Here is a 12,895-nt window from a genome sequence, read left to right as displayed (position 1 = left end):
CCCATATCTCAGCACTGCAAGTTCACAGGTTGAAAAGCTCTTTGTTCTAACTGACACTTTAAATTATTTTAATGACTGCTATTTTATATTTTAACTCCTTCAGCCCACTGCAATTGTTCCAAATTTCAACTTTGCCATTCAATTAGCCCATGAGCACATAAAACTCTTCTAGTTTCCTGCTCTGATGGGATCTGCACATTTTCAATTCTGCTTCCCAGTCCACTTGTGTATGAGTCTTCAAAACCCTCTCTTGCCAGTAAAACTGAATTATTTGATTGTTCCAAGAAAACAAACACAAAAGGGACATAAAAAGATCAAGCAGAGTTTATTTAAGATTTGGATGAGCATCCATGGAACACTCCTGGCATTATATGCCGAGCTCTTTTTAACACTGTGTTGGCAGCATTTTGGATAGTGTGGTGCTTAAGTTAAGCAGGTTCATTCAGCATCTTCCTCCAAGGCGGGATCACAGAAAGGTTGTATAACCCAAGTGTGTTTACCCACTCACTTACTGTAAACTTGGACCCTGCTTAACTTCCTCGATAGAAAAGAACTAAAGAAGAAAATTGTTCAAAGCATTACAATGTGCAATTTCAATGCAAGGCATGATGGAAGTAGCTGCGTGGGAAGATATTACTTCATTATAAACCTAAATCAGATGCACAAAGATTTCTATTATCTCCAGAGACCATTCCATCAGGCTCTATAAGAGCCTTTTCCAGTGAAGAAAAATAGCCCCCTGTCCCTTCAGACTTGAGAAAGTTGCATGGCTTTTTTAACCATTTCTAATGAAATCCCATATTATTGCTTCTCCCCTGGGAGACTTCAAAAGTCATACAAACTTCACAGAGCCCACATGTTCGTAAATCTCAACCAAAAGACCACTGAGGAAATAAAATGCAGTTCTCCAATTAGCATTCGACATTTTCTACTGGTTTTCAGTGGGGTGAATTTGTTTTTCTTCTAAACCATACTGATAAATTAAATGAGTTATTAAGCCTGGCATTATTTGATGTTTTAAGGCATGCTGAAATAAAATGTTTCATCATGGGATTTGCTCTCTGCATAATATTTGGGGGAGACATGAAACAAACATAGGCATTTCAAACATGTTTAAGCAGCTAATATGCACATGAATATTTTCTTCAAGCTCCTCATTGTCTATTCACGGCTACTGCCAAACACAACAGAGATGGGGCATTAGGATATGAAATGGGAAGTGGTCAGATTTTCAAAGAGAGCTGTTGGGTGCCTAACACTTATGAAAATCTGGCCCTGACCCTTTGGTGCCGTTCCAGAAAGAAATATCTCTATCCTGGCCATTGTCCAACCAGCTTTGGAAATCATTTTGCACAGTTATTTCAGTAAAGCATAAAAGCCAATCCGCAGTTTTCTCTGCCTGATTAAGCACTGTCACCAATCACTATGCAGCTCTAAGGTCTATTCATTTCTAGGAATATGAAATATTCCTAGATAAATCCTCCATCTCCAGAGAAATGTGTTTCCTGTAAAACTGTAAATCCAGGTTCTGTGTTGAAACTAATCCAGCCTGGCAGTGCTATGGTCCTAGAAAAGTTTCCTTGGTAACGACAAACTTATGCAATGGCAAAGTCATCCAATCTTTCCATGCCACAATATTATATTAAAAACACCTGGTTTATTTATACAATGACTTACAGATCAGGGTCCTAGAAATAATAATACATAAACTTTATAGCAAAAAATATACATATTATAATTCATCCTTCTATGGTATATAGAAATTATGTATATTTGCATGTGGACATATATATAAATATATGGGTTGTACTTACGTTTAGGGCACTTGTGTATGGACAAGTGTGTCCAAGTACACACAGTATACATTTATATATCTTTCTAGGTGCCATGTGTGTGTACTTAGAGACACACAAATACACACAGAGGAGCATATTTACACTCTGTGAGTAGACGTGTACTTTGCAGAATCTGCACACAAACAGATGGAGTCCTTCACTTGCTGTGAGCATCAGAGGGGTCAGTGACCACCTGCACTAGTGTCCATGGAAAGAGAATTAATGTCACCGCTGTGGGCACAGGACTGGCTTGATGCATCTTCCTCTGTGAAGAACTAAATTTGCAGGACAGTGACACCCTGCAACGCAGGGCTTGTTGCATGGTCCAATTTCATTCCAGTTGTCACATGTTTTGACACATCCCGGACCACAGGTATCATAAACTGCACCGTGTTTACACTGGGTTGCTGAAAGGAGTTAAAAGGAACAAAATATGCATATTATACACAGCCCCACAAGGAAATTTACTTATCTGTTTGCTTAGTTTCTACTTCAAATATGAAAAAGCACATTTTAGAATGATGACTATCTAGAGGAAAAAATTACTTGTAAAATGATTCCACTATATTACATAATAAATATAAAAGTAGCAAAATTCCTTATCAAAAGCTATCAAATCCACAGCACTATTGAACTTTTTGAGAATTTTAACACAGCTAATGGTATGTAAAGCTTTGGCAAGGTTTCTATCTATATGCAGATCTGTGCTTTATATTAAAGGATTAACACTGTTTATTCATTACAATGCCTTTTATCAAAGATTTCTGAAACATTTGCAAGGACAGACAGTTTTATTATCAGTTCCATTCCTACAGAAAGAAGAAGAGAGAGTCATCCCATTAGAATTTCTGATCATAAGATTTTACTTGCTGTATTTCATATTGCAGCAAACTAAATCAATGTTGCTATCCAGAAACAACATTTCTAAAACAAACAAACGAAAACTAAAAATTAATTGTATCCGTACTGTTTTACCAAGCGATCACAGACAGTGAAGGTTCTTGTACTTAATGATTCCAGTATCTATTAATTAATTTATGTAGCTGACAGTTCAATGTATTTTCAACATAAAAGATCACTGAAGGCTCAGCTAAAACCCCTTCAGTTTAACACTGTAACTCTCAACATTTTATATCCTGACTTTTTAGCATGGAGAATAATACACAGTTAGATGGCAAATAAAAGTCTGTTATTCTTTTTAACAGCTGTGCTGATGGCAAAAACAAGAACTGATAAGAACTCATAGATGGTAAGGGACTCTCAAGCATCCAGAATCATCTCATGCTATCTTTGGAGAGGTGATTGTATTAGGAATGTTCCTTCAACTTTGAGAGAGTGATTGAAGGTCAATATTTTTTGAGTGATAATTTTGTTATGGACAGAAAACACTGTTTTGTTGTGAGAATTGGCCTACAGTGTCATTACACTACTGCTATTATTCATAAAGAGAAAACAGAAATAAATTGATTAAATATATATGAGTGTATCAAAGAGGATGGAAGTCTTATTGCTAAGATATAATAAATGTAAGGGGTTCCTTTTCACCACTAAGGGATCTTCAAAACAGCATCTGCTTCTTTCAAGTTTTACTTGTGCATTTTATGGAATTTATGCAGACACAATTTTCAGGACACAGATATTAATAAACAAACCCAAAATTTAAAAAAAAAAAAAAAAGATAGTACAGAGGAAAATTATCCTCGTGTTAGAGAGAATCAAGTGCTGAATATTAGATGGATATTAGAAATCAGGGGAGAAAAAAACCCAACTTTCTATCTTTAGGCATAAGAAATCACCAACAGTAACCTACCTAGAAACTCTCTGAGACATCTTTAATTGAACATTGTTTTAGAATAAGCTGGCAACAAATATCTGTCTGTCAGCTATGTTCAAGATAGGCTTATTCAGTTTGTGAGCATAGATCTTTTGAGAGTATTTTTCCAACTTTACATTTCTGTCTTCCTCTGCATGATAACTTCCATGCATACATAAGAAGGAACAAACAAAAGGAAAAATTAAAAAAAAATTAAATGAAACAGGAAATTTAGAAGGTGAGAAAAAACATGTAAGCAATATTAAGCATAGAATAAAATGTTAGATTCCCAGGAAACTCTATGCTTACATAGTGTGTTAAGAATAGAGACTGAGGGGGGAGGGGAAATGAAACTCTGCAGATCTTGCCAGTGCTTTGCAAACAAGGTATTAAGAGACTAGAAAAGTAAACCAAAACATGCAAGGACAGTTAGTGATTGTCTATACACAATGTGAATTATCTTACAGGGGGTGTTTATTTGAAGCTTTTATCCTTCCACTCTGAAAATGAGCTTCCTGTTGTAGGAGCTCTAATTGACCAACCAAAAACAAACATTAGACTTCAGCACATGTAGTTTCCATACAGAAAGGAATAAGAGCTTCAGTTTCAAGGCTGCACAGATTTCATCCTACAAAGCTTTAGTGCAGTGATAGCTGGCCCGTTCCTTCTTCCTGAGCTGTTTGGTTCCTCAGCTGGTAGGCTTAAGGAAAGTTGGCTAAGGGCTCCTTTCCACTTCCTCATCTATGTGCCCCCAGAGAACCTATTACAGCCCGCCCTCGGCAGCCATGGCATCTGTAAGTACTCCCCCTTCTGCTTTACCACACATGGATGTGGGATGTCAGAACACCTCCTTATCCAATGCCATGTAGAAGATATGATGACTATTTTCTGCTGTAGGCAGCATATAATGGCATTATTAACATGCTGTCAAGGGAAAAAATCAGAAAAGTACAATGGCTGCTGTTTAAGTTCCCTGGATGGCTTTTATTGTCGAGTGATTCAGTTGTTAACATGTGGTGTGATTGATCCAACATTCCACTTCATCAACAGTTTAAAACACAAAAATGAAGACATTCTGCAGAAGGCTTCCCAGGAACTGCTGAAGTGATTCACTACCATGTAAACATGGAAAACAGAAGTGGTGTCTTTGCACCCTTCTTTTGAGACAAATTCCTCTCTTAAATAACTGAGCTCTGTTACTAATAACTTCCTTAGTACACTAGCAAAAGAAAATAAAAATCCCAAACCCAATGTACAAAAGTTACTAATAATACTGTATTTTGAAACATTACCAGTCCCAAAAGGATTTTTCCACTCTTCTTCTAGAACATGTGTTTGGCATGACAGATGTGAGACTCCTCAGACCACTTTCTGAACTGGTGGGATAATAGCCAACTCCAGAAGCCATATATCCACATAAATACAGCACTGTGCCTGAGCTAATAAACCCAGCCTAATAAGGCTACAGTTTTCAGACTAGACCTGGTTTAGTCCAGCCACTTTGGCAGTTTCACAGAGGAGGCTTCTGCGCCTGTCTGTAAACAGAGCCATAATTATTTAGAAGGAAATCTTATTCACCCACAAAAAAAAAAAAAAAAAAAAAAAAAAAAGCCAAAATATGTAGCATAACTGCTGAAGGATTCCCTTGGTTGATAATATCTGGCAAATCTGATTTCACAGAAAATTCTGAATTAATATTTGAGCATCAATGAATGTTCCAGTTTCTTCTGTCAGTGTTACATAGTTTGGAGGTCTTCTGTAAGACTTCCAAATGGTATTTCACTCCTAGTGCTTGCAATTCACAACACCTCCTTCTAACAGAGCTAAAGGTGACAGATCTGAGCACTGGTCTTCCCACAATACACTCCTGTTAATATTTTCAACTTTCCATTTTCAGTAAGTGTCCACTGAAAAGCCAGAATAGCCCTCCTGATACATTTACACAGGCAATAAAGCAGTTAAAGGAAAGCAACACATAGCAGGGAAAAAGAGTGACACATGCCATAAAATTCTCCAGCAGAAAAGAGGCCCAAAGGAGAAGAGTCAAAATCAGATATATGCTCATCTCCCTCCACTTCAACTGATCACAGAGGAAAAGAGAAAATTGTTCAGATTTCATGAAACTGTAGCATGTCAGCACATCAGTGCATTTTGCACTACATTATAGCCCTTATCTCATTGTTTTCTTGCATGTGTAGTCATGCCCATGGCAGGGAGTTGTTGCCTTCTACCATGCTTGGGACTTCTTTCTCTTGGTATCCTGAGAAATGCAGTATTAAATTACTATATCCCAAGGCCTTTTACCACTTCAGTTTACTTAATTTTACTTTATAAACTTCTTGTCTTAACTTTCTTGGGTAAATATTTTTTTCTTTCTCCTTTCCTTCTTAAACCTCTTCCTTCCACTTCTGTCCTTTATTTTTCTTCTTCCATGCATCATTTTTCTTATTTATTCTTTCCCTCATATGAGCTCTCCTGGTTTTTTTAATTTCTCCTTCAAGAACCATATTTTTTTCCCATGTCCATCCTAACAGGTCTAAGTCCCCACTACTTTCCATGGCAACCCATATCCTTTTCCTAACTCTCTCAGTTCCCATGTGGATCTCACCAACCTTTTCCTACCCTAATCATTTTCCTTACTCATTATCTTCCACTTTTCACTCCACCAATTAAACCACAGCTGACATTCCCTTTAATGAGTGAACCTCATAGGACAGCAAACCTCGAGCAGCAGAGTTCTGCAGAATAATGTAGAGGATAAGCTGTTGCACTGGGGGAGAGAGAAGAGCACGTAGGGAACAGAACATACAATTCAGCCTCCTGAGCATTGTATGGGGCTGGCCCTCCAGAAAACATAAGTTTCCTGAAGACTAGAAAAATGAGCTAAGCTTACAGCAGTTAGGGTAGAGTAACTGGTGACTACACAAGATCAAGTTTTAAAACACACAAAAGTATAATTAAAACCTGACCTACTAATAAGTATACTCCATTTTCATCAGAACACAACTCTTGCAAGTATCCCGCCAGCTATGAAATGTCAAGCAGGAAATGAAAGTCATCGAATGCTAAAGTTTTATTACTTCCTAGAAATTTTGTTTCCCACCTATGAACTTTAATCTGTAATTGAGACAAAATAATTGTAACTACTTATTTTGGAGAGAAAAAAAGTCTGTTAAAAATTAAAATCTTGATGCTGGCCACTGGTACCATATGGAAAGCAGTGGATGCACTTTAATGCTTATGGTATTATTTACTTAGAAGATGGTGCTACTTATCTGACATTGGATACTTAAATAAGTGTTTTGAGGGTACTTAGCCTTATACAGCTTATTTACATTTTCTGCTTAACAAAATTTCCCCTTTCCCTCTAGAAGAGATTAAAAAAATCATATTGATTTAAAAATGTCCTTCATTAGCTTTAATGGAGGCTGTGTGTTTAAATTCCTTCATAATGTTCTCTCAAGGACTGGTTTTGCCTCAGAAAATTTTCTTGTCTTTGGTAAGATGCCAGAAAAAAAAATTGTTAAATGAAGCCTCAATTAGTTAAGTCGTGATGTGTCAACACATGTATAAACTCCTTAAGGCAAGGGCTGCTAGCAAGGAGTTTTTATTCTTTTTACAGCATCTGCCATAGTGAGGTCTCAGTCTGAAGTGCTTTGGAAAAAAAATCATGATGCTTGCTTCCGGTTCTGCATGGATCAGCTATCAGATAGATAGATTAAAATTATATATATTACTAGTGCTGTCCAGGACCACATCCTTGAATAGAGTTTTCACTTAGTGACACTGTGTTTGGATTGTCCTGTTGCTTTGTAAAGAAAAAAGCAAACCTTTTGGGAACAGTTAATCAAACATAATTTGCTCTGTCACTCACCCATCCCTGCTAAAATGCCTTCAACAGAAAAGGAAATTGAAGTTCAGAGAGTAGACCCTGAACCACATGCAATCACCAAAATGGACCACAGAGTAATAGCTCTTAGACCAGCACTGAGTATCCTCCTCTCATTGTTTGTTGCTTTTTTTTCAACTACTGTTAATTGCTTTACATAAATCTGAATACGTTTCCAGACAAACCAATGCCATTACAGAGTGTCCTAAATTAATGAGACCACCATCAGGGGAAATACTCATCTGCAATATTGCATTTTAGTTCAAGTGCCCATAGCCACAGGCCACGGCTTCTCATGGAGGCAATTACTCACAATTACTTGCAATTACTGCAGTGCGAATCACACAGTGAGTATGGACCAAATGCAATTATTAATGCAGGTTTGCATTTTAATATTTGCACTAAATACATTTGCTACTCTTTCCTTGTTGAACCTACTGCATTTTTATGTGCATGTTGTCCCCAGAAATATAACTGTGTTTTGACAGGAGGTCAAAGGAGTTTAAAATTTTTCTGTAATCAACAGTTTACATATCCTGAAAGAAAAACTTCCAAGAACTTCCAAGCTGCTACAATTCCTGTATCATTTTTGATCCTACTTCACCAGCAAAAGGATAGTATGATCACAGCCTGTTAGCCTATGAAACAGCTTACAAAGAAGCAGTCCCAAAATGCTTACCTGCACAGTTCTGCTCTGGCACCCACTGGACTTTCAGCCCTTCCCTCTGACAGGCTCGGGCATATGCCAGGAATGACTCACAGTAGCAGTTTTTATGGATCGGACACTCACACATGTCTGTCACACAGGACCTGCAGAACAAAACCCCAAAACAAATAAGCAAGGAATACTTTGGCAGAATCTGCCCAAGGGTTGGAGTTGTTCACTTTCCAGTCTCATGGCATTCAGTGGCACAGCAACTTGTGCTAAATGGTAAGAAAGTTAAAGGCATCCCTGAGGTTACATCCCAAGGCCTCATCTCTTTTTTGGTGTGCTACTTTAAGGCAGAAAAGCCTCCAAAGCACCAGGGAACCACACAGAAACAGGGTGCTGAGAAGACCCAAGAAATGTCAGGTAGAGAGGATTGAGACCATAATGGGAGGAAGGCAAATTCCATTTTTGCAATGACTTTGTGTCAACATAAGATAAAAACTTTTTATTCCTAGAAAGTAATAATTTCATAGTTTTACCAACAATCATCATGGTAGTGTTAAGTATATGAATTCTGTCGGCAATGAATACAAGTCCCTCCATGCAAGAGATGATGCCTCCTCTCCAGGTCACCTCCAGACTCTTCCTGGTTTGAAGGCATGAAAATAGCTATATGCCTGTTTTCTCAGCAGCATCACTACTAAGTGCCAGACTTTAAGACACTCCAAAGGAACAGGGCTGATTCAGTATAACTGAGCAGTTTCATGCTAGGAAATCCCTCAAGCATGGTTCATACCACTCAGTCTCTTCTTCTATTGTATTCTTATGTGGAAGTACCACAGTGACAGGGAGCAAAGCTGCTAATACGGCCCTATGCGAAAGTGCTACTGTGGATGTCACCACTATATTTCAAGTTAGCTTGTTCAGAACACATGCCTATTTGGCACAGACCTAAAATATAACTAGCAAGAGCCAAGAGATTTGCAGTTGATGGTTTCTCCATGTGCAAAATGCTTAGATGGTTTTGCATGTGTAGCAATGTGAATTCAGAAATGCTGAGTATCTACCACTCTCAGCAGAATCATTAAAAGGCAAGGATAAGGTATAGGGAAGGCATACTCTGAAAATCATGCCCTCAGTTCATCTGCTTTCCACTGAAGGTGCTCTGCGCATGAACCTTGTGTGTCCATGATCAAGGCCCACCTGCTTCATGCATGTTCAGGGGCCTTCCTGTTTCTGAGAGGACAAAGGCACAAATCATCTTGGAAAGATGAAGGGCAGAAATGAAAAATGTGCTCATCATGTTAGTTGCTCTTCCTGTGGACCATAATATGTCTTGTCTACAGGAAAAGGATAGATACAGACTTCGTTTCCCAGAAACTTTTTCCACAGCAGAAGAGGTAATAGCTTGGAAATGGTGCAAAAAACTCAGAAAAAGCAACCAGGAGCCCTAATGCCCATATGTTGCTAGTAATAATTGAGTAATTGAGAGCCCTCTATTCAAAACTCGGACAAGCCTGTTTCTGTAAGTCCAACAGTGCCCCTGAAAGAGGAGTATTTCCCCATGCCAAAGTCACTGGCTGCTTCAGTGACCAGACAGTTCTGCTACATTTTCATGACTTTTAATAAATTTACTCCTCAATATGGACCCTCAATATGAAATTACCTAAAAAATCACTGTGAAAAATAAGTAACACAAGTGCTAATGTATAAAGGTTACCTGTCCTTGATTTACTGATATATATGCGTTTTGAATAAACAGAATTGCTTTGGATCAAATACATAACATGCTCGTATTTGCAGACCAGTTGTTTTTACTTGCAATAACTTTACTTTCTAAGGACAATGTAATTTTATTTCTCTTTAGTCCTGTGGTAGGTCCCTTTACATCTTTTCCAGTAACAGATGTTGTTGTACGCATATCACAGCTGATAGGCAAGGAATTTATTAGCACAATATCCTTGGAGTGGTTTGAGGTTGTCAGCTGATAAAAGACCTTGTATAAGCATAAAGGGTCACCTTTTTATGTGACACACTAAATAACTTCACACTGTTTCCTTTGGCCACAACATCTCTTTGTGATCTCTTCCTAGTATCTCTGCAGCAGGCACTGTTCCATATACCCCATGCAACTTAAGAGGTGCCTCGTTTTTACAGTGAAGTAGATGCTTGCTTGCTACTGAAAAATCATTATCACAAAGAAAATCTGTATGTAATCTCCATAAATAGTTGATTGTCAAGGTACCATTTTATCATGTTTTTGTTTCTGTGCCAGCCCCCTTTATGAAACACATTTCACCACTCTCCACTCACATTTGGCTGTTACTGATGACCATGGTGTTTAGGGATGCTTTCCAGTATCAGCTTGGCTACATGTTCACCAACTTCCTTGACTAAGAATTTATAAAACCTTAAATCTAAGGTACTTCCTCTGCTTTTTAGAGGATACCGGTTTGTTTTTTTTTTTTTACCATTACTCGGAGAGAGATATCACCTCTTGCACTGAATCAATGAACCTACAGCTACCTCAGATGCTTGTATCAGAAAAAGACGCAAGATCAGGAAAACTCCTGGCTCATCATCAATCACTCCAGCTTTTTAATAGCTAGCATGTTCATGGTGAGGTTAGCAGAGATCCTGGCAAAGCCTAGGCATAGTCTGAGGGACTGGGGAAGGGAGGGTAGTGTTCTGAGTCTGCAGGAGGGCAACCATGCTCTTTGAGAGCACAGAACTTAGCTCCTATAGCAACACCAACCATTAACCCTTGGCCTTGCAATGGCCATGGACATCCAGGCATGTTCCGGAGTGAAACATCTGAGCTTTGGCTGGGATCAGCACTATTTCCTACAGTGTTCAGCATGGGTGTCCACTGAGGAAGTACCATGCCATGTGCAACACAAAGAATCTGCTGATTAATTACATACCAAATTGCTGGTGTAATTTTTATTTTCATTGAGTGTTTAATCCTGGTGACAGCTGCTTGGGTCAAGCCCTAGGCTTAGCTGAGGAGCCATTGTCAGATTGCAGCAGTCTTAATAATGAATTACAATTTCTAATTATTTGTACAGTTAATTAAATTAATTAATTAATGTTAACTCAAAAATGAGTGTCAAGAGAACTATAGCCACAGCTGCCAAGCCTAGCGAATAAAAATAAAATCTCCTTTTATTTCCTAATGAAAGGGCAGTTCTGAGCAAGGACACAGAAGTAAAAGATGTCCATTCTCTGGGAGCTGGCTCTGAGGGTGACCTGCTGATGGCCCAAGGCCAAGTTTCAACTTTGGGTCTGTATTTTTAGCAAAAGTTGTTTACTTCTTGCACTTAATTACATTTCTCACATTTATGATTGCTACAGTTATGTTAAACGGCTATTATGTAATGATTTACCAAGTAAATTGAAAAACTGAATATTGTGTGCTATCCTAATCCTTTCCCCTTGCAAAAATCTTTGGTATGCTTATAGCTTTTATTTTTTTTATCCTCTCGAGTGATACATTTCAAAAACTGTTCTCTGCTTCCCCAGATTCTGCCTTCTCATCATTCTTCCCTTGAATCAGAAAAAGAGATTTTGTGACACTAACTGCATGTACTCACATCTTATCTGTACTCTAATCTGACTGGACTCTTCAAACAACAAAAAAATACAATTTACTAAAACTTTGGAATTATGCCAATAATGAAGCTCTATTGACGATTTACTGTACTGCACAGGATGGGTCTTGTGGGGTATTGTGACCCTTTACCAAGAACAAAGCACTTTGTGTAAATGAAGTAAAAACGCATTAGAAACTTAAATATCAAAACATTACAGTCAGACAGAAATAATGCCACAAGAAAACTGTAGCGCAAGTTACTTATAAAATGAAGCTATTTTACTAGCCATGGAAATACAAACAAGATACTTCAGATAACCTTTGTTCTGCCCTCAGTGAAATGATACAGAGATGCAATAATGTTGTGGTCCAAAAGAAGATTACATTTATTTTAAGGACATATTTACATTTAGAAAAAGAAAAACACTTGGATGTGACTGTGCACTTTATCTGCCCCCCCTGCTCCAAATAAGCACCAGAGAACAGCCAACCTCTGAGTCTTCGGCTGGTACCAAGTGCCTCACTGTGATCCCTTTTGATGCTGTCTGCGCTGCCTGCAGGGTATGTGTCAGAGATGGCGTTAATTGGGTGCGTATAATCACAAACTGTTGCAAGGGGAAATCCATGAAAGTGAAGGCATCCGGCAGCTGTGGGACACACCCTTGAAGGAGACAAACACACACTGCTGCCACATCTTCAAAGCAAACTGGATGACTACACTCCTTCAGCAACAGCTCTTTTTCATATTAAGCCATGGAAAGTCTCCAAGTCCCACAAAGGGCAAAGAACAGACTCCTGTGCTACATGCAGTATTTAAAAAAAGAAAAAGAAAAGATCACAGCAATGAAGCCTACAGCCTTAGTCTGTGCCACACGGGATTGAAATTGCAGATGTTCACTAGTGGAACATCAGCAGTTCATTTTCCTCTGCGATACACATTAATCCAAACCCAGAATCAACCATTTTAGGAGGGGCTTAATTTTTCTCCCACATTTCATAATAGGAGTATGATGCAGTGCCTTTTTCAAACATTGTGGTACCTTTGAGTTGTTCCATAGACATAGAAAACAATAGCATCTTCTTTCCATCAGTAGATCTCAAGAAGTTTTACAAAAGC

General features: G+C 38.3%; 1 protein-coding gene across 5 annotated transcripts in view; it reads right to left on the bottom strand.

Annotated features, from left to right (window-relative positions):
- Positions 1 to 306: 306 nt before the first annotated feature.
- The window catches only part of BMPER (BMP binding endothelial regulator), a 150,426-nt gene continuing 137,837 nt past the window's right edge, over positions 307 to 12,895 (bottom strand). For all 5 annotated transcript variants that reach the window (XM_072925835.1, XM_030266978.4, XM_030266976.4 and 2 more), the window contains 2 exons: positions 8,217 to 8,347; positions 307 to 2,242 (listed from right to left, as the gene is read on the bottom strand). In XM_072925835.1, the coding sequence (XP_072781936.1) occupies positions 2,061 to 2,242; positions 8,217 to 8,347 (313 nt within the window). In that variant the 3' untranslated portion in view covers positions 307 to 2,060. The remainder of the gene's footprint in view (positions 2,243 to 8,216; positions 8,348 to 12,895) is intronic.

The sequence above is a fragment of the Taeniopygia guttata genome, chromosome 2, assembly GCF_048771995.1.
Source record: "Taeniopygia guttata chromosome 2, bTaeGut7.mat, whole genome shotgun sequence".
Classification (NCBI taxonomy): domain Eukaryota; kingdom Metazoa; phylum Chordata; class Aves; order Passeriformes; family Estrildidae; genus Taeniopygia; species Taeniopygia guttata.
Note: the sequence above shows the minus strand (reverse complement) of the source record. Positions and strands in the feature narration are given on the sequence as shown.